General features: G+C 44.0%; 1 protein-coding gene across 1 annotated transcript in view; it reads right to left on the bottom strand.

Moving 5' to 3' along the window:
• CAMK1D (calcium/calmodulin dependent protein kinase ID) overlaps positions 1-23,192 on the bottom strand; it is a 216,390-nt gene that overhangs the window by 79,604 nt on the left and 113,594 nt on the right. The window contains exon 3 of the mRNA XM_009086893.4: positions 5,717-5,791. Coding sequence (XP_009085141.1) covers positions 5,717-5,791 — 75 coding nt within the window. The remainder of the gene's footprint in view (positions 1-5,716; positions 5,792-23,192) is intronic.

Raw genomic sequence — 23,192 nt, 5'->3', positions numbered from 1 at the left:
GAGAAAGTTTTTTGTAGTCTCCAAGGTGAAGAAGACTCTCACAATTTCTCTGTTGCTGTAGGAAGGCTGGGCTGCTGCCCAGGGACTCTAAAATGCCTGGTCCTAGCCACAGCTGAAGGACAAGGAAGCAACAGGACTGCTGCTCAGGGAAAGGTGCTGTGTTTGGAGAAGACATGGGGAATAGGAGTTACCAAAAGTTCTGCCACAGACAGAAAAAACAAGAAGAAAAATGAAAAGTGCTGAGGGCAGCTAGGACAAGCCAATGAGCACACTCAACCTTTCAGGATCACACAGACTCCACATGATTATAGGTGTCTAAAAGCCATTCTGGTGGTCAATCTGTGGTCTAATAAACTATTACCAATAAATTTGCCCATGCCCTGATCTCTACCCTGACATTAATCTTTTCTAGTCTGCTTATAACCTCTTTGCCACTGGAAAAGGGGAGATCCTCCTTTGTATTTAACACTGACCAGTGTACCCCAACTGATGGAATAATCTTTTTTTCCACAAAGGAAAAGATGCCAAATTGATACTGGATTAATGACTGCTACCTTTCTGCTCCTGAAGAGCCCAATATGCTTTTATTATCCATTGGTAAGGCCCTGGAACAGGCTGACTGGAGAAATTGTGGATGTCTCATCCCTGGAAGTGTTTAAGGCCAGGCTGGATGGGGCTTTGAGCAACGTGGTCTAGTGTGAGGTGTCCCTGCCCAGGGCACAGGATTGGAACTGGATGATCACAGAAGTCCCTTCCAACTGAGATCATTCTTTGGTTCTATGATATAAATTCCATTGCAAATGCAGAGAGATTTCCTTCTGTTCCTTCTTTTGCATAAAGCTTACACAAAACCCCCCAAGCAGGGGGAATAAGCCTCACCTAAGGAACGTGGCATGGCAGATCTGTGTTTTGCTTTAATTAGCATCCTGATGTGATACTGGCTTGGCCTGCAGATCTCTGTTTTGTAACACACCGAGCCCTCGCTAGGCTCCGTAAGGAACCTGGCAAACACAACACTTCCTTCCATTGTCTCTTGTTTTTCTTGGAGGCTGAATATTTTCATTGAAATGTCACTTACATGCGCAGCTCATGCTCGGCTGCTCTCGGAGTGCACTCAGGCATTGGGCTCTCAAAAAACAAAGTGAATTCAGCACTTCATCACAGTGTAGCACTCTGCTTACTTATTAGCAAAACAGCTGAAAGGCAAAAGTGGTTCCGGTAGTAACAAAGACTTGTGCAGATTTTACCACTGGTGAGTACCTGCCTGTTTGAGCTGCTTCCCAAGGCATTGCAGGGTTATGAGGTGCTTGTGTCTGGCAGGGTAGGGCTGATGGGAATGGGATACTGGGAATCTGAGCCTGCAAACTTGTGGGCAGAGCTTTCCTCAGTGCGTGACTTGCACCCGGCAGGAAGGAGCCTCCATCATCTCAGCTTTTCTGGGACAGAAATCATCTGCATAATTCATCAGAGTTAAGAGATCAAGCTGGAAAAACTTCAGGGTTGGGGGTTTTGGCTCAACTTGGGCTGGGTTTTTTACAAAGGTAAGGAGAAGTACTTCAGGGTTGGGTGAAACAGGATGTTCACTCTAAAAACTTGTTCTCAGCAGAGACACCAAAGCCTCAAGAGACATCGCACAGGAAAATACTCAGGTTTCTTTGGAGAACCAGAAACAGCAGCTGATAGGATCTAGGTAAAGCACTCCCAACAAGGGGATCAGGTCCCAGGTGCTCCAAAGAGGTGGAACACTATACCAGACAGGCATTAAGGTTTTCACTTCTTTTAACTAGATCCTGGTATTGATAGGAATTCCTCTGGATTTGTCAATATTCTTGACTCTGCAAAAAATTGCAACGGAACTCACAGGTGGGTCTTCATTACTTACCCAGCTGCACACTACCCTGGGCTGCTCCATATGTTTTGGAGGTGCCTTTTAGACCAATTTTTAGCCTGTTTTCCAAAGGCAGTGAGGCAGTGACTCCACATCCTAACTTGCCAGCCCTTAGCAATTTCTGACCCACTGGATGAACTCCATCCAACTATGACAGAAGAGTAGAGATAGGAAAAATATTAAGCTCCTACCTTTCCTAAACAAATATGGATGAATGAAGGAGAAAAAGAAAATTACTGTCTTAATAGATTTTTAACATGGACCCATATTCTGCTGGAGAAGAAACAGCCTCAGATCCTGTAGCTTTGACTAGCACAGGTTACACAAAAATCTCAGGGAAACCAAACTCTGCTGCTTCACAGTTCAATGCAGGTGAACAATAGAGATGAAATCAGTCAAGCCTGGGAAATCTGCTCTGATCTACACAGGCAGCACAGTCAGAAACAGCATTTTCAAATGGACCCACAAAACTCAGCTGGAAAAGACATTTAGGTTGGATTATTAGGGAAAAAATCTTCACTGAAAGGATTGTCAAGCACAGGAACAGACTGCACAGGGAAGTGGTGGAGTCACCATCTCTGAAGGTACTTAGAAGATGTGTAGATGTGGCACCTGGGGATATGGTGGGATTGGCAGTGACAGGTTAATGGTTGGACTCAATGATCTTTGAGGCCTTTTCCAACCTAAATGACTCTAAGATTTCATGTGTTTATGTAAATCCATTTTTATGCATGATTTTCCAGCATGCAGAAAATGAATCATCAATACCCAAAGAGGCTGATTATGCTAATGAAACATTAGCATCTGACATCACCAACCACAACAGATTATCAAGATCTTTCCCTATACTGACAGCTGAAATAAGGCAGATCACTTGTAAAATACAGTAAGGTAATTCTTACCAAATGGCACCAACAGCAACCAAAAATCCTATAACTGTGCTTACTATGACACCAAAATTGTTTAATAAAACTATTTCTGAAAGCAATTTATTTCCCCCTGTCTTCTACAATATCCTCTGAGGAAATCTCAAGCAGTATCCAGAAGGAATGAAACTTTCAGAGCTTCATTTTAGTTTTTGTCTTTGTTGCCTGTGTAGGTCTTAACAGTCACTATAGGAAATCCAAGCTTGGGAAGGACCAGATTTTTTCCTGGTTGGAAAGCACATCATCCTCATGGAAATATGACAAATGTTCTACTGTATTTTTCTATAGTGCCTGCAAAAGTTTGGCAGAGTCATCAGAGGAGAGGCAATGATTATCTACATTTGTATTTGCAGCTGCACCAGTGACCACCTCACACCAAAGCTGAGCTACACTGCTGGGAGTCAAAGACAGCAAGGAGTCATCCACAACCTAGCCAAACTTAGAAACACTGAGTAGGAATATCTTGCATTTTGGGAAAATAAATAAAGAAAAAATTGCCCAGCTCTTTATGAGGAACAGTATAACCCCTGGAAACAGAAATTCTGAGCTGTCAAATCCAGCAGTCTCCAACTTGGACTTCTGGTCTACCTTGCACTAAGAGGATTGTGTCAGTTTGAACAGTTCTGTGATGGCTTGCACACAATATATGTGAAAACAAGGTGGTGAAACCAAAGCCAGAGATCTTATTTCCCCATGGACATACTGGGAAACATGCAGGGCAGATTCACCAACAGCTACGTAACCCTGGGAAGTGCTCCCAGGGGGGACTGGCAGGAACAAATTAAGTGTCAAGTAGACATGGACAGCTGCCTCTTAACCTCCCTTCCTTCCAACTCCAGCACAGACACTGAGACCTTTACTTGCCCATATCTTTGACAGAATAAATGAGGTGTGATATTTATCCTTCAAGCCGACCTGCTAACAAGCATGGCTTTCATGTAGAAGGAGATGCACTCAAGGACAAACATAAACAGGGAGGCTTGCTCTGCCTTCAAAAACCTTCTTCCACAGAGGTGTTACGAGATGCTCAGGGGCTGTAATGTGAATTTTCCACAACATAGCAAGGAGTGCTCTAAAGTTTGGTAATGAAAATGCTGTCCACATCACAAAATAATCCTTGGAAAGTATTAGCTAGAGTCCACTTTGCAATCAATGACCCAGGGAAAAGGACAAATGGATTTGAGATTTATTGTACTCATGATACTGATCTTCGAGTGGCCCTGATTTTACCTTTTTTTTTTCTTTTTTTTTTTTCTTTCAGTCTAAATGTGAATTTCTCAAAGCTGCTTGATCAGAACCCTTTCTGCTTCACAGAACCCAAGTTTTAAAGGAAGGCAAAATTAGGAGAAATTGTTTAGGAGAAATAAACAAAAATGAGAAGCTGAAAAACCCACAGGGAATCTAATAATAATCAGAGCAGAAATATAAACAAAAAGATAAGATACTTCATGCTGTGCAATAGTTTACAGCCATTGTATCAACAAGTTGGTGTTACCTTGGAAACAGGAGATTATCCATACATGCCTTCTCCCAAACAGGAATCCATGAAAGGAGGCAAGCAAAATGGATTTTGAGCCTCCTGGACTTTGCAATGTTGCCACCCAACTCTTGATACCAATTGATCCCAAGCCTAACTATTGATGAACACTCAGAAGCAGTGCAGAGGTTGCACCATCCTTCATGTCACATCCAAAGAGATGAGGGTGAGTACCTGGCTTGGAGTAACCTGAGTACTCAGGGTGAGTACCTGAGTAACATGGAGGGTTCTTGTCCTCTCCACCTTGAGATAATACAGAACTTTCCCAAAAAAGTGCAGAAAGATTATTCCCTGCATTCAGTTCAGTGCTCTTGGTCTGTCTTGTAACACAAGGCACAGCTCTTTGTTGGGGCTGGGGACTGCCTGGAGCTGCCACCCCAAATGCTGCTGATGGGCTCTGGCTGCTGGCTTCAGCTGGGCATCTCACCCCACTGGGCATCAGTGGACCTGTGTCCCCCTGGAGCAGCTAAATGCTTGACCTTTGGCAAATTACCTGCCTGGGTTTACAAGTACAGCTATAACAGAAAGGATAATTCCCTTGGAAGTGTTGAATGATGAGCAAGTAAAAATTTACACCAAGATATAATCAGTGTCATCTCTCCTTACAGAACTACATTTCAGATAACCCGAATATCTGGATGCAAGTATTTTATAAAAGTGATGGTTACACTATATTAAACAAGCTAATAATAAGTAGGAATAATATCTATTTATTTTTCTGAAGACATTAAACAAAACTAAGGATTTGTAAATCAACTTATCCCAAAACTGGTACTTCCCACAGTCCAGCTGGCTTGTTGGAATTTGTACAACACTGATGTTCCTGTGCAAGTCCTTTTGCAGCATTCTGAACTGAGATGTAGGGCTACAAAAACACACTAAGAATTTACAGGATGTTATTCTCCCCACAATGCCAACACAACAACTTCTGAGGACATCCCCATGCCTCGACCTTATCAACAGACAGGGGACCAGCATTTTCCCCAAGGGCTTCCCCTGAGGTGTTTAACCCAGAGCTGCCTCTGACAGATGCTCCAGGCTTCCCTATGGCACATCTGGCTCTTCTCAGCTGTAATTCACTCCCCAGCTCTCTCTGTTCTGCTCTTTTTCTTTATGTGATCTCACAAAACCACTCTGGTTTGATTTGGGTGAGACTAGTCACAAAACAATTTAATTTCCAATTTTGCAATAACACAGCACATCACAGCTAGAGGTCTGGTTCTGACCACCCTCCAGGGATTTTGCAGTCTGTAGCATGTGAGACAAATACCTCTTATAAATCCCATTTTTTGGGTTAAAGAGCAAAACCAGAGCAAGAAGAATTGGCAACTTTGATATAAAGACTTCATTAGGTTCAGTACTTACAACTGCATGACCAAATATAAATGGTTTGGACTCTCGTAGATGTCTTCCAGAGCAACTATATTTTCATGCTTGATCCTGAAAAAATACAAGATAAGATAAGATGAAATAGTGATTTTCTTTTTTTTCCACATGACTGCAAAACACAGAGCTATTTTTAGGTACACAATACTTGTCAGTGTTTTATTCAACACCAAAAACTTTTTGCAAGGATGTGTAGTGATAGAACAAGGGATAATGTCTTTTAGCTGAAAGGGTAGATTTGGATTAGATACTAGGAAAAAATTCTTTACTGTGGGGGTGGTGAGGCACTGGCACAAGTTGCCCAAGGAAGTTGCAGAAGCCACATCCCTGGAAGAGTTCAAAGCCAGGCTGGACAGGGCTTGGAGCAACCTGGTCTAGTGGAAGGTGTCCCTGCCCAAGGGAAGGGGATAGGAACCAGATGATCCTTGTGTCTTAGGGCCCTTTTGACAAAAGTAAACAGTCCAAAGTGCTCCACAGCCCAGAATACACTTATTATTCAGAAAAAATTATTTCAGTCATCTCTGAAGCCAAAATGTGTAACAGGAAAGTATGTGAGGCACTAGAGGTATTCAGTTCCTGTGTCAGATGAATGAAGATGGTTGGTTGGAGGATGAATTCTCAGGACAGCTTTGCTGCAGGGTGCAAGGGAGTGACAGAGGCAGGGTGCAGGCTGGCAGGGAGAGAGCAGGGATCTGACCTCCTGCACAGGGAATCAGCAGCTGTATGACAGCCCCACGCTCCTTCTCACCAAATTCCTGCTGCTCTGATGTTAAGCCTGGTCTTGATGCCTGAATTTCCCTGCAGCACCATTAAGCACTTTGTGCACCAGTTCTAAGAGTCTTCAGGGTTTTTCTACATCCTCACCATTCCCACCAAGCCTCTTGCCAAAACACCAGCTCTAAAGAGAAAAATCATCTCTACAAGCACAGATCTAATTAGCTACTTCAGCAATGCCTCTATGGGTTTGTTCCTTAAATGTTTACAAATAATTTGCAAAGGATTTATTTAACTTGTGCAGATCCTGAAGAGAGTACCCCAGTGCAAGCCCAGGGCAGAGCATTAATTACACCAATTCCAAACAACATTTTAAGAGCAAGAGAAAGATGGAAAATTCTAAGAAGAGGCCACTCATTAAGCAACAGATGGATTCAGAAGGAAAGTAAACATGCATTGTCAGCAAATGCAAAACTCTCTGCATGTTTCTAGGTCCAAGTAGCTTAATTAAGATGCTTAATCATGTGTCAGGACCTTAACCTCTATGGTCACAAGTGTCCTAACACCTGTGTGATGATGTGGAGAGCAGAAGGTCCATTGTGCCCAGAAGGATCTTTCCCACAAGCATAGAAACTAATTCAATTTCCTCTGAATTCACTGGAAATATTATGACTGACCTGAATTTATGCCCCTAATCAGTCATCAAAAGCTGTGTTCATGCAAGGACTTTCACACACAGGAAATTTAATGTCAACAATAGGCAAACTCAAATGTAATACACTGCAGGACGTTAGAGCAACAAACACATGACTTGGCTCTTCATCCTACCTAAATGCCTGGAAAATCCCATGGTACTTTAGCAAAATTTCCCGGTAGATTGCATCACAAATTAAATTCTTAATATTTGCAACAGGAAACTGATGCACCACCCACTTGGCTTTACACAGCAAATATTTGGAAGCATTTGTTTGCTGTGTAGGTCTAGTGCCTGGTCCTTTCAAAGGTTAGTTAGGACAAGGGCAGGTTTGCCTTGTTTAGTTTAGTTGAAGGTGTGTTAGAAATTACATTTCAAGCAATTAGTAATTTTTAATGAAAACTATTATATTTATTTATCTGTTTTCCTTTATGCACCACACACATTCACAAGATGCTTTGTGCTCCTCCTGCCATCATGATGATGGCAATTTAGCACAATCAATCTGCCACGACGTTTGAAGCCTCCAGTTTAGTCTGTGGTATGGTTTTGTGAAAAAAACCAATCACTTGTTTTTAAAATTTTAAAATTTTTAATGATAATAAAATGGTTATAGAAATAGCAATATAATTAGAGTAATAATAATTTGGGCAATTTGGATTAGGACAGTATAAGACAATAAAAACAAAGAGTTATGGACTTCTGGGTACCTTTTCTGGGCAAAATAAGCCAAAAAAAGGACACACGATATCAAAGGATTAACCCTTCAAAACAATAGCCCACTGAACATTCATACACCTCATACATGATGCATAAATTCCATTCAAACATAGCATTCAGTCTGATCAGTGTCAACTTCTTCCTCTTAGTCGTAACAGCACCTTCAGGGCTAAGCAAGGCAGGAAGAAGTTCATTTCTTCTGATAATGGAGCTATAAATTCTCTTTCTCTGAAAGATTTAGGTGTCCTGTGGCTGTTATCTGGTGTGAGTACCTCATTCCTTTCTTAAAAAAATATCCCACATACATAGTTCCTATTTTAACTACAAAAGTTACCTTTTAACTACAAAACTACATTTACCACACTATTAAAATGTTAATACAGCACTACCAATCAATACAACATAATACATATAGTTAATATCTGTGTAGAGCCATATTATAGGCACTTTTCACAGTTTTCACCATGCATTCACTTCTGCTTTGCATTTCTAGTTCTGGGAAACCTCAGAGGCTCCCCAAAGCAGCCTCACCATCACACACAGGGTCACCCACAGTGAGCAGCCAGGGAGGCAGAGGCTGGGGAAGAGCTGATCAGAGATGCAGCACTGAGCACGGGGCTGCTGCAGCCCCTCTCCCCTCCCTGATGTGCAAACCAAACTGACAGGGCACCCTGTGCTCTGGAGGGAGGGCAGACAAACTGCTCAGTGCTACAGAGAAGGGGCAGAAAAGGCTTAGTCCCACCCCTGCAGGGTCCTCTCTATTGAGCCCATCTGTCCCCCCCTGAAATCAGAGGCAGGATGTGAGCATGTGGGAAGACAGCAAACATGAAGTGTAATCTGGGAGAAGACAGCTGAAGAGGCTGAATCACCCCCAAAGGACACAGGGAGCATCCCTCAAAGGGATGATGGCATTTGGAGCACCATGTGCCTTTGGGAGGTGGTGTCTGTACATACCAGCCACCCCAACTGCTGGTGGTGCTGTGTTGGGGAAGATGAAACAGGAAAGCCTTATAAATATGATTGCCTGGCAAAAGATTTTGAGAATATGGAAATATAAGCGAGATTGAAATGAAAGCAAGCTTTGAGATACCTTAGTTACTGAACAACTGGAAAACAATGGTGTGGCTGGCTGAAAGTAATCCCCTGTTGATGAAACAATACCCTCTGCTTGCAGACAGGTCCAAGGGTCAGAGCAGACCCTACTAGTTTAGCAGAAGGGGTCCAAAGAGTAGTTTTCAGGGTTTGAAATGTAACACAGTTTGGTTATGTAACGATGTAAACGCTATAGGATTTGTATCTTGTATTAGATTGGTTATTGAGAATTAGAATATTCAACACAGAAGAAGATTTATGGTATTGTAACAGGAACTTCTCTCTCTTTTACTCTTTTGACCTCTCTCTTTTACTCTTTTGCTCTCATCTTCTTTACCACACTCTTGCCTTCTCTCTCTTTACCTCCCTCTCCCTCTCTTGGGCCGGCTCCAAGCTGCAGCTGGCAGCTCCCAGCAGGGCCCTGCATCCAGGCCCTTGGCAATAAACCACAAGTTCCATGACTGTTGGAACCCAGGAAATTCCTCTGGCTGCCCTGGAGGACTTGAGCCCCTGCCTAGGGGGCTCAGAGACCTTGGCACTGAGCCCAAGACCACTGTGCCTTTGAGTTAGCCTTGGAAAAAAAAACTACCAACCTTTATATGAAGAATTACAATCAAGAGAGTTTAAGTAGAATAATAGTTAGTCAGTCACGGAGTGAAAAATAGATTTTTGGAGTTTTTTAGAATAGGAGTTCAAGAAGCAAGACAGAAAAATCTAAGTGTGTCCTGTCTTTCTCCTTCTTCTTCTTCTTGGCCTCCATCTTCTACTGTGATGGTGGCACTTTTAGATTAGTTTAGAATAGAAGCTCACTGTCTAAAATAAATGATAGGTATTGGGAAGTTATGGTAAATAATGTAAACATAATTTTTAGTATAAAAAGATAACACTGCCTCTGAGGTGGGCAGTGTTCCTCAACCCGACCTGCCAGACAGACCTTGGCAGGTAGGAGAAAGAATGTTATAGATAAGAAATGATTAACAACCTTGAGAATGAGAACAGAAAAAATCCTGACTCCTTCTTTGACTGCTGGGCTGGGAAAAGAATCTTGTGTGTATCTCAGAGTCACTCTGACCAGCAGAGATTCTGAGACATGACCTGGCTTCAGAGATCTCTCGTCCATCCGTCCCGACCATCCTACCCCCCATTGCTCCTACACTGCTGCACTCCAGGGGCATGATGAGAGGGGAAGAGGCATTTCCCCCCTTTGTCTCAGCCTCCCCAAGACCAGCAAGGCCTCAGCAGTGGTGTCATGGTCATGCAGTGTTTAATATCCCTGGTCAAGTGCACATCACACATCTGCAAATGAAGCAGCTTGTCCTGCACAGAATTCCTCTACTCGGAGGAGCTCTCAAATGACAAGCTGTTAAAAGGAAAATGGAATTCAAAGTTTAAAAATCAACAGCATGGAGATTACTTGGGGTGAAACCCACAGTTTAGACAAAGTTGGGGATTGTCTTGCTGGAGCTGGACCAGAACAGTTGTGGGGTTCCCAGCAGAGATCACTGCTCCTCTGCCATTCACTCCAGAAATTCACACAGAAATCCATGTGCTCCTTTCTTCCCTTTAAAGCAAGAGCATGCAATCACTTAAAGCCCTGATACACAATAATTAATCCTTCAAGGATGAACAACATTCATTTCAATAACACCCTGGGGTTTGGGCAAGCAGGTGTGGCATCATCCCAATGTTTTGTTGGTACCACAAAGTCCAATGGAGATGGAGCAAATTTGTCCCCCTCCTCTGCAAGCAGATCAGCAGTGCCAGATGTGAGTAACAGGCAGACACTCCCTCCCTCCCAGGGATGCTTGGGTACATCAAGAGCCAAGGAAAGCTCTGTGAAGTGGCAGCTACTTGCTGGTTACAGATCAGGAGGGATTTGGGGATGGGTTAATTAACTCCACTTTTATCCCCTTCTAGGAGCACCAAGCGAGTCTCAAAGGTTCAGAGGATTCATTCTGCTAAGCCTCCAAATGCCTGCACGCAGCCCTGCAGAAATACTCACTGGACTGTCTGATCTATTCAAGACCTGACAGGATTTATTATTTTAAAAGGTGCTGCTCTCACTTTACAGAAGGGGGAAACTACAAGTTTTTCTGTAATCACCAGCGAGAATGGAGCAGAGAGGGCCAAGATTCCTCAACCAAGAGTAGTATCTTAATCAATGGCCATAATATTTCAATTCCTTCTCCTTCCTATCTCAGTGAGAGAATCTTAACCCCACTTCTCTGCAGACCTTTTCTTCCTTCTGTCCTCCCTCTCCAGACTCCTCCATTCCCAACATGTGGCTCCCACCCTGCAATGGATAAATCTGCCTGATCTGCACAAAGCAGCTCACTGATGCTTTTAGGGTACATGATAGTGCAATATTGGGGCTGTAGCAGAGGGGACATGGACATGGGATGGGGTGACAGCAGTTCCCACTACTTGTTTCCAAAGAAAGAAAGCCCTGAAAGTGAACATCAAAGCATGGATTTGCTTAAAGCTAATTAGATCCCATTATGCAAATTGAAAATAGAATGAAATAAGAAAAATTGCCCTTGCCACCTTTTCTACCTCCCTTTTTCATATTTGCTATTTTTCCTGATGTTCCCCCTCCATTCTGGCAGACCCCATGTGCTGTTTGCATCTCCCACATCCCAATGTGTCCCCAAAATTCCTCCATCTGTGGCACCAAGGGCAGGTGCCACCTCCAGCTACCACTGCTTTGTTCAATTTCAGGAATGCTCTGAGGCCATTATACAGAAAGAAGTTGTCTAGAATTAAAAATACAAATAAAGAGAGGCTAATTATTTTCTAGATTTAGGACTTTTCACCCTACAATTCTCATGTGATGCCGCAATCCATGGGAAAAAGAAGAGGAAGACAAATCTAGGAGTGAGAATCAAGGGAATTTAGGTATACAAGAAAAACCAAACCAAACCAAACCAAACCAAAAAAAAAAAAAAAAAAACCAACCAAAAAAAACCACAAAAAAACAACAACATAGAGATTAAACCTGGCAAGAAACTATGAAAAGTTTAGTATAAAAAACAAACTATGAAACTATGGAAAGCAAGGATGAATTCCCCCTGTTCAGAGCAGCTCTGGGTTGGATGCTGTGCCTCAGGCAGACACAAACCTTGGGCCTCAATGCAAAATTATCAAGCTTCCCCTCCAGACTTTCAGTCTATGATTCTGCCATGTGCTCTTACAAAGGGGTCAATGATACAAATGAATGAAGGCAATGTTGTGCTCAAGCAATATTTTAACACACAGCCAGCCAAGATTTAAAGGAGCAAACTGAACTGGGCAACCAAGGACTTCAAGTGAGTTTTCTGGGCATGGCAGCTGTGCAAACAAGGGCTGACAAAAGAGTGCTTGATCTGCAGCAGAGCCCAAGCACAGACTGGCCCCCTTTGCTTCCTGTGGAGACATTGCATGAGAGCATTGATAGGGGAATTGTCATTTTCTCCAACTGCTACTGCTGAAAGACAGAAACTTCCACCTCCAAAGGGGCTGAAACACAACCCCAAAACAAGACCTGACACAACCAGGGGTGACATTTGACTCTGCTCACCAGTTTCCATCAAACCAAATTGGGCTGTGTTCCATGGGCTGTGCTGCAGCACTGGAGTGGTGATGAGTACATGGCATGGCACACCAGTGATGCTAAAATCCTCCCTTGCCACTGGCTGGCACAGAGACACCATGTCATACTCACTTTCACCAGAAGTGCACAAGCCCCCATAGGTCCAGATCTAGGTCTAATGGACAGTATTCACTTCAATGTTTGCCAAAAAAAAATCTGAAAATCAATATATTCCATGGGCTTTGGCAGGAGATTGCTTTTAAGAAGCGAGGGATTAAAATTTGGAAGTTGATGTACAATAAGGGAAACCAAATCCTTTAATGCCTGAGCTTTCTGTACATCTCTGCTGGCTCCTGACCATCCCAGAGGCCAAAGAGCTGGCATTAAACCTGCTGTGTGCTGCCATGGATCATTAATTAGAGGGGCTGCCCTCTGCACAGATAAAAGCAGAGAACCCAGATTTTACTGTTGCTTTGGCTGCTGATCTGCCAGGAGAGCAAATGAAACACCCCAGCTACAAACCACAATAGAATCACTTACATTAATATCTGTCATATTTAACACCAAAAACCAGGCTCAGTTAGAAGAATACCATACAAAAACCCTGGGCAAACACAAGAGCTGCTTAAGTAGGGCAGGTCCCCCCCACAACAACTCTTTCCAAGTCAGGGTTGCATTTGCAAGACGTGACATTTAATGCTGCACCTCCACGAGCAGCACGTGTCAAGGGTAAAATGCCACAAGAAAGCAGGAATCATTTTGCAAAAGCCAGAACTAACAAAGCATGAGTCTGTAAGGATTCGTGGCTTTGAGTAACCAAATGTCTTTGAGAATCAATGTTCCATTATTCCCACACGTACCCTGGAGAGAGTTTTGCCAGCAGCATGAGGGTTGATGAGTTCACCAGCTGGCCAAGGGAAGTGTTTAAACCACAGTTTCTGCTGTGGAGGGCACTGCAAACTTACCTCTGCTCAGCTGTCTCATTTGTTTGAAACGAGTCAATAATTTCAAGAGATAGTAGGATAGTCTCATTTCTCTTCACAGAGAAAAGCAAGGCACAATTCTTCCCAAGAATATTTCTGGGTTTCACATTCTCTGAACCTCAGAGAAAGGAAAAACAATTCTTATCTCATTTGCTGTGCCTGTTCTGTGCCAAAGTAGAGTAAATATGGAGATTGTTTACCCAAAGTGATGGTGTTTTGTTTCCTTGGCCTATCACGGCCAGGTGTGTATGTGTCGGGACTGTCAGCTGGCAGTCACGAGATTCTGTGCAGTGGAGTGCTTGGCAGATTCAGTTTAGATATAATGTAATATAATACAGAATAATATAGTATAATAAAGTAAATAATTAGCCTTCTGATAAGAGAGAGTCAGATGCATCATTCTCTCCCCCTGGTCGGGGGCAAAAATCTCCGCTATAGTCTCACACATGTTCACAGGGAGTGATCAGATCAGATTGCTTTCCACTTGAAAGAAAGCGACCCAAAAATCTTCATGATGGCTCAGAAGACATGAGGCATGGACAGCCCAGCCTGATCTCAAGGAGAACCTGGCAATTCTGCCAAGAGGGGAATGGGGCAGAGTGAGATGGCTGGGGTTGGTATGGGGAAGGAAACTGGTGGCTGTCCTGGAAATGGCTGGCTGGCTGCAGCAAAGCCCTGCCCACCATTCCTGCTCCCAAAAACCATTCCAGTGCTGATGCTGTGTGTGGGACTTGCACTGCCTTCCCTCAGTGCCATTCTTGTATGAGGGCCCCAAAGCTGACACCAGGATTGGAGCCTCACCAGGGCAGAGCACAGAGGGACAGCCCTGTTCCTGCTGGCCACACTAGTGCTGATGTTTGGGGTATGGAAGGGAGGGAGGACAGCGTGGTGCCTCACATCATGTGTGTCCCATTGATTTCCAAGGGTCCAAATTGGGAGAGGATACCAGACTGATGTCACCAAGTCAACCACCTTCCCTGGAATGGGCAGCTGGAGACAGCTTTAGAAGAATGGTGGAAGGTTTAATGACCCTGACATTCATTTCTACTGCCTCATATGCCCACAATGTCCTCCCACCACAGCCAACAAGAATGTGGTGACAACTTCTGTGGCTTTGGTCCCCACCATCTCAGGGCAGCAGTCTCCCCCTTTCCCCCTCACACTCATGCAAATAATGCAAAACTCAGAGAAGCCTCAGCTCAAACATGGAGCAGAGATGTGAACAAATCCAGGCAGATGTCAGTTGCTCAGCAAAGGTGGCTCTACAGAGTCTGCAAATCCAAAACATCTGTTTTTTCTCTCCTACTACATTTATATTGCTGGTGTTTTTGAAGTTATGTCCCTAATTTGCCTATTGTAAAGAGCTGGAGGGGAGTTACTGGATTCAGTACTTAATATTCCCTTGCCTTAAAAATAAAACAGAGCTAATTTTTATATCTGTACTTAGAAATGGTGCTACATCCCCATGCCAGACGTTGTTTTTTGACCTCCTCTGATCTCCTACCACTGATACTTTTTGCTCCCACCCACATTACACATCTTGCCTTGCTTGATCTAACAGCTGGGCAAGGCACAGCTAATTCCAGCTCAAAGCCAGATGGTTCAGTGTCCATATGCTGACTGCCTGGCCAAATTAGTTAAATCTCTGTGGCTGGAAGGACAAGGAGTTGAACTTTGGGGTCACGTGGGGGCTTCAAAACACAGACTGCTCGCAATGCAGGAAGGAAATTAGTGTCTTCACTAATATTTGTAAGATCTCTGTGCTTCTGTCAGGTTAATCTGGTCTGCTTTGGGAAACCAGATAGAAGAGAAAGACCCTGGGTGTCCCAGAAGATGGTACCCAAAGGTAACTGTGGAGAGATGAGTCACTTCATAACCTTCCCTCCCTGTGACTGAAGAGGGGACTGTGACAAAAAGCTCCAGTGTTGGTAGCAAGCAGCAAGTGGCTCAGAGCAGGTGTCTGAAGGAAGCAGGAACAGTCAAAATTCAGAAGAGACGTGCCCACCAAAAGACCTACTTCTATTAGCCTTACTTCTACTAGAACATAGTGATGATTTTAAAATTAACATGGTTTCCAGTTTAGTTTTTCCACATTTTAACACTTCAATTAGGCATGAAATATTCTGTATGCAAAGCAATGGGCCAGGATGGGATTTGTCCTGATCCAGTATCCTAGCAGGATGCTGACTGATTGAGAGAGGAAGGACAGGGAGGTGTCAGGACACCTTGTCTCATGATTGTACAACTTGACCTCTTTCCATTTCATTTTCCAGATCCTACCCATCACCTCTACAACCTCCTGTTTCTCTGGAGTGATGACCCAGAAATGATTCCATCCATTCCCATGGTCTTTCTTCCCTAGCACTGCATGTCTTCTACAGCAAATCCCAGCCTCATGTACCACGTGCATAAAATGTTCTCATGAGATTTTGCAGTGATAAAGTCAAGCTGGAGACGTTCCACGGGTGGAAACCTGAGCTGTGTAGTTAATCAGCAGTAGCACTAACTGGCTGTGACAAAACCCACCCAGATACACCTTGAAATTTCTGATCCCTGCCCTAGCTCATGTTATACTTCCTAGTGAGTCACAACAGAGCTCAGAAAAAAGCTGAACATTTTCAGCACAGATTTTAACCAGGCACTGGTGGAACTTTATAACCCCCCATGAACATAACAATTTAGGTACTTTGAGGATAACCATGAGTGATTCCTGGAATTTTCAGGTGAATGCTGCTCAGCAGCCATTCAAGGGAAAGAAATTCAAGCTCTGGGTCTTCTACTACTAAAACTTGCAGCTCTAGTGTGAAGACAAGGTCCAAAAAAACATTCTGGAATCCTTGTATTCCTGCAGAATGGGCAGCCCATTCAGGGCAACAGGAATATCCCTGTGTCAGTGCCATTTCAGGAATATCCCTGACTTCCACAAGAAGCAGACCAAACCATAGGAATGATGGGATCCATTGGTGGATCCCAAATGGCAGCAATCAAAAAGCTTACAAAGCTTGAGCAGAAGCCTCCAGGCTGTTTAACGTGAAACACATCAAAACAAATATAAATGATTAATTCATCATTAAAGACGAAAAAGATAAAAGCAGCATCTGCAAGGATTTATCTCAGACAAAACCAGTGTACCATGCTTTAGTTCTTGGCAGCAGCCCTGTTTTTGCAGTGTGGAGGACTGTGGATTTGCATGTGCAGCCAGTAATTAGGGATGATTCCCACTCCCTTGCCTGGGAGACTGAGGAGCCACGTGCCTTAAAGGTGTTGAGCACTCCTGGGCTGAGGTGGGCTGCTCTGGAGGTGTTTCATGAACATACAAGCAGGCTCTGCTTGCAAACACCCTGAAAAACAGGAGGAGTGACACTCTTGGAAGGGTGATCTGGCTGCAGCCAGAGCAGCTGTCCTTGTACACTGCCTCACAAAATGAGAAGATCTTATTAGTTTGCAGTGAATGAAGAGCTGAATAGCTGCTGTAACACTGTGTGGCCTCCTGGCTCTCAGATGAGTGCAGTGTGTACACATCCACTCAGTTCTATCTGAAACCTGGCAGCAGACACTCCACCTCTGAAAAGAAAGCCCTGCCATCCGTGAAAAACCCATTTGACACAGACACAGGGGCAGTGTTGTCTCCTGTTATCTCCTTCACTGCTTTGAATACATACTAATGAAGGGTGAATGCTGTAACACTCACTCACCTGCACAGGTAAGTTGCACAGGAGCATGGAAAAATGCCTATTCAGACAAGCACAGAGTTGAAAGATATAACAAAGCCAGGTACTTCATACCATCACATAGGGAACAGATGTAGCTGTCACCCAGATGTGACAGAGCTGGGACTCCCAGCTGTGACTTTTACAGCATCTTTATCTGTTGGGTTACCCTAGAAGCTCATGCATGTGGGTGAGGTGGAACTGAGCTGCTGATCATAAGGACAAGTAACAGCACAAAGGCAGAGATGGTTTATGCACTCAGAAAACACTGATGTAACCAAAAAGATACTTTGTCTCACTGCAGGAAGCAGAGCTATGCTCTACAGTCACATCCAAAGAGGTTTATGCCTCAAAACCACATTTTCTCCACAAGAGAAGCAGAAAAGAAAATGGGCAACCAAGCACAAATGACATGCTGAAGACAAATTTCTTGTTCCCCAACGAAGCTGAGTCGTCCTCTGCATGCTCATCTCTGCTGATTGCTGCTGGGCAGCCTAGAAAATCACAAGCTTTGATTGAGTCTCATCAGACTGGGTGTGCATGTGACAATTAAAGCAGATTACAGTCCCTCAGTGCCATGCCAGTGGCCAGCAGTGTCACACTTTCCCAGCTGCAGGTGCCTCCTGCAGTGAGGAGCAACAAATGCCCTCCAGAACGGGTCAGAGCCCCTGTGTGTGCAGGGGGTACAGTAAAAAACCACTTTGCCTCTCCTGGCAGGTGTGGGTTTGGGTTTGGATCAGGTCTTGATGCATTTGTGTCACTGGGGCCAGTGTGCACCAGCAGGGCTTGCCTGCTCCCTGCCCACCTGGCTGGCCCAGGGCCACCTGCCCAGGGAGCAGGGAAGCCTGGCAGACTGGGATGCCGGAGCACAGCTCTCCTGGGGCTCCTGGGCAACCCTCAGCTGGCATCCAGGCAGTGGCTCTGACCCAAGTACTCAGTCTGGTGGGACAAGCCACATGACAAACTCAGCAGCAACCTGTCAGAAAACCCCCTCCTTCCCACCAGGCTACTGGGAAGCCAATTCTTTATTGAGACAAAATCGTAAGTAAGAGGCTAGGCAGGTTTCCACATTTCATCATCACTGTATTAGGACACTCCTACACAGAAGACTGCTCCCCCAGCTGCCAGTGGGAAGTGCCAATAGCCCTGGGGTGAGTCACAGACACCCTGCACCATCTAAAAGTGGGGGAGCTCTGCACAGGGAGGGATTGGTCTCAGAGGACAGACCTTGCCCCTCCATGCTCATGATGAGTTACTGTCCTCAGTCACAGAGCGTGGAAAACCAAACTGAAAGGCAGATCCACTTCTCCTGACACTTGTGTGACTCCTGGAAGTCCCAGCCCTGCCCCTCTGCACAGCTGGTAAATGACATTGGTAACACAGCTCCAGCCCTCCAAAACTGAACCTGCCATTTCCAAGCTGGAGTGAAGGCTACTGATCTTCAAGCCTGGTTTATTTCCAACCTTTCCAGACCCCAGGGACAAAAAAAAAAAATGTCTTCTACTTCCACTGCCATGGGGTTTGCTTTGCATGTGGTCCTCAGGAAAGAAGCAGTGGGAGAGAATAGGAAAAAGCCCTTCCAGCAATGGCCGGAATTAATAATGGAACAATTCAGCTGGGCCAAATCCTGGAATCATTAATCAGGCAAGACTGCTGGGGGTCTCACTTGGCTGCATTCACATCTTGGCAGCATCACTACAGAGTCCAAAGTAGGCTTGAACTCAATACATCAAGTGGCAGAAAAGTCATTTAACCAGAACAATATAATTAGCAGAAATCCATGTTAATAAGGATGCATTTTGCTTCTGTATAACAGCTAATTGCTTTTTAACCAGGTGAGAATAAGTTTGAGAAGCTTAATCTCCCCAGTTTTACAAAAGATATCATAAAGGGGGTCTAATTAAAAATTAAACAGTGAAGTTCATTTATTCCTGTTACCAGTGTGGAGCATAGGGACCCTATGTATAGATTTCTATTTTTAGGAGAGAGAAACCTGGATTCACAAATGTTCCCGGAGTGCCTTTGGAGAGGTAGCAGAGGAGTTTAAACCAGAAGCCAGCTCTGTATTTGCTGGCTTTTCCTCCAGAAAAGAGGACTATAAGCTGAAGTTCCCTCCTTTCTTATGGCATGAAAGCATAATTTTTAAAAACATTCACTCAGTAGCCAAGGACCAGACTTCTAAAGATTACTAGGTGCAATATGATGCAAGTAACTTCCTACAGTAACTAATCATCAAAGTGCTTTCAAACTTCCTCCTATCTTCAGACAGCTAAATATATTAAAAATATATATCTAAAAGATTTTTAAGGGTGATATAGGCACTGAAGGGCTGGAAGATTGGAATCTTTCCAGAGTCTTGAATCCCTAATAACCACTGCAGAAAGAATTTATGTTTTTTAAGTATGTCACTGTGGCACTGTCCTGCAACAGAGCTTGGAGGTTAACAACACCAATATTTCAGACAGCAACAAGAACAATATTAATGTCATAAGCAGCAATTAGTGTTAAAAGACAGCAAATCCTTCATGTAAAATAAATGCATGTCTAGCTGTGGAACAGTAGGGCTAAAGAGCAATATTGCAATGGCATGTGGTTATTTTTCCATTATTCTAGATAAGTTTTACCACTGCCCACTGAATTTTTGCAAGTCATGATGAAGCAGAAATGGGAATAAAAATACTTTGAAAGCAGGAGTTAATAAATGTGCTTCAAAGGACATTGATAGCAAAATTTCTCTTTGCCAATTCCTTGTTTTCATTCACGCCATTAAGAAGAAATCAGGATGAAAAAGTGGGTTGTTTCATGGCATTCAAGAAAATGTTTTCTAACCAACTGGCTTATAAACTACACTTCTATAGATTTCTAATATTTTATGCAGCCAAGTCACACATACAAGTCACACGTGGTGACTCATTTTTTCCTAAGCAATACATCTAATTAATTCAAGGTATTTAGAATGAAAGGTAGCTATTAGATGAAGACTAAAATAAATGGTACTAAATGCAGCCTTACTGTTGATGGACACAGGGCATTCTGGTAACATCCCCTTCTCTGCTGAGCTAAAAGCTGTGTTGCTCCCCATGAATAAAACTGAATTAATAAATGAAAGCTGTATCCTGAGTAAAGAGTATCTACCAACAGAGATTGTCAGGATGATGCTGGAGGACCCCTAGGGCAGCAAATACATTTTGTTTCACAGTTTTGATCTGGGTGGAGCATGTGTGTGGGTAGAAGGTATTCTGCAGCTCAGCATTTGAGGCAATTCAATGCTTGGCTTCTCACAGGAAAAAAAAAAAGGAGTTACAAAGCAAAGGGTGTGATTTTACAGCATTCACTCCTGCCTATTGTCTGCTTAACTGGAGTCATGCATTCATTTATGATACATCATGAAACAGTCATCAGCCCTCTCTTTTTTATCATTACCTCAGCTTTATGTGGCATCAATAAATCCAGTGCCTTGTCACAAATTGCAAGTGTATCAGTGCTTCCTAGATGCTGAGCACAACAAATAGAAAATGCTGGGAAAGTAGTTGGTGATGTGATCAGCATCACAAACTGATGAGGTTAGAAGTTCATTTCTAGATGAATGTACACATTCTCACGGGTTTATCATCTGTGATCTGGTGATCTCTCAAGAGCTGGATTTGGAATAAAATTTACAGAATGTCTCAATTCTGAATGCAACACAAATGCAGGCACAGATGTTCCTATACAATTCCTAATTTGTGCTTTAGATTAAAACCTAGAATTGCACAGGTCCTTATCAATTATGTGTCTTCTCATGTGTCACACTCTCCTGCACAGTGCCCCTTGAAGTTCAAATCCAAACTGCATCAGAGTACCAGCCTGACCAGCATCCTGTCCTAGTCTTTTTTGCCCTGTTTTATTGCTCTATCCATCCAGTTACACTTCAACTTGTGAATTACTGCATTATCAGGTTTCTCTGTGTTCTGGTGGGTTTTTAAAATAACAACAAATTTGATGCAAATAATTATTTCCTCCAGCCAGGAGGGCATTTGTGTGCTCTCAATAGGACAGTAAGAGGGAGGAAGCTACCTGCTGAGTTAATGCTGTGGCTCTGAGTTTCCATTAACCTTCTAACTTCAGCCATTTCTCATTATGAAATCATGAACTTCAAACCAAGCACACAGAAAAATGTACATTTCTCCCCACTCACACAGCTCTGAAGTATGACTGGAAATGCTGTTTTCACCCTTAAAAAAGATACACCTTTGACCTAGGAATGAAAGCTGCAGTTTGCAAAGCCAGTGGAATTTGTTTAAGAAGTTTTGAGGATTTCCAAGGGGGCTGGAGTTAGCTTGGAAACATGTTCTGGCTGGCACCAGCTACCAGCAAACACTGTGAAAAATACTTTGGAAATGTTTAGGAGAAAACAAAACAAACACGAATCCATATGCCCAAAATACATTTGGGCTTCTGTGTGGGGCTTCATGCCAACTAATGGGCACATTGAGAGGTGCAAACTGACTGCCAAGACACCAGCCAGAAACCTCCAGAGACACCAGACACCAAGGAATGTCCCTGTGACACCCTATTTGTCTTTCTGAAAAGTATAACCAAGTGGAAGCAGTCATTTGGGACGGGCAGGAAAATGTCACTTCTTACTCCAAGGACACACACCTGCAGATACTCAGAGGATAAAATAATCAAACCTCGTGTCTCTGTTCACACCTGAGCTGCTCTACACAATGCTGGTGTCAGAGCTCTGAGCTGGTTCTGGTGACACCACAATGAAGGAGGCAAGCAGACTCCCCAGGGGGCAGACAGGTTTCAGTGACCTCAAACCAGGCCTGTAATTCCAGCCAAGTCACACTGTTGAAATCCAAGGGACAAAACGTGAGCAGTTCCTGTTGAATCAGCCCTGCATGGGCTCAGTTCAGACACAATTCACTGTTATCATTTGGACTAACAGGCTGCTGAGCTGTGCTTTGCAAGCTCCATACCGGTGGAGATACAGGTGGGGCAGGTGAGCCTCTGCTTCTAAAATGTCATTTTGCTTTTGACAGACATAAATACACTTCTGAGTAGATAACCAGAGCTGTCAAATCTCACAGTACTTGATCATACAGTGTGAATAGTTAAAACACTTAATCTCACATTAGCCTAATTGTTACTCACTGTCTCCTGCTTTGTCTGCATTTCTGGTTTTGTTTCTATGTCTTATTTTCTCCTCTGCTTTGAGCTGCTCCCCCCCATCCATTTACTCTTTGTCAGAAGCCCACCTGAAGGTGGAAAACTCTTTTCCTCCCTGTGCCAGCTGTCTCACACACACAAGTCATCTCTGTGGCTGCTGCTTGCACCAGCCATGCTGTGTGGTGGCAGCAGGACACAGTTTACAAATACCTCTGTCTCCATTTGTGCCGTCTGTGAGACCCTGCTCAGGGGAGCTATCAGGAATCAAATAAAGGGAAGGGAAGAGTCACAAACAGGCAGTCTCAGTTACTGCCATCTCTTCCTCTCTGGCCTTTTGCATTCCCTCACACTGCTGCAGAGCACATCTCCCACCCTGTGTTTCTGACTGGGCACATCTCTGCACTGTTCATTGCCTGTTCTCTGGCCATGAGACTTCCATATGTGGTTTTAAGGGCCTTCTTAGCCCATTCCCACCTTATCTATTGCTCCTCCTGACCCCTGAATCCTGCACTCCTGGTGCCACTGTCACTAGGAAGGGGTGGAAACACCTTAGAGCAGGAGCTCTGTAGCCTGGTGGCAGGCAGCAAAGCCAGCAGCTTAATGGGACCTGTGAGCTGCCAGGACTCTCCAAAGGAAGGGAGTGCACAGCCACAAGCAGGAAGCCCCTCTCAGCTGGATACCCACCTCCAGCAAGGACAGCAGGGCTCCTGGGTGAGCAGAGCCTGCTGGGGCAGTGCCCAGAGGGGCACTCTGAGCTCCAGAGAGGGACAGGAGCTCCAGCACTGCCTTTGCCTGTTTCTGTGCATATCTCCATCCAACA

This window comes from Serinus canaria, chromosome 1A (assembly GCF_022539315.1).
Source record: "Serinus canaria isolate serCan28SL12 chromosome 1A, serCan2020, whole genome shotgun sequence".
Taxonomy (NCBI): Eukaryota; Metazoa; Chordata; class Aves; order Passeriformes; family Fringillidae; genus Serinus; species Serinus canaria.
Note: the sequence above shows the minus strand (reverse complement) of the source record. Positions and strands in the feature narration are given on the sequence as shown.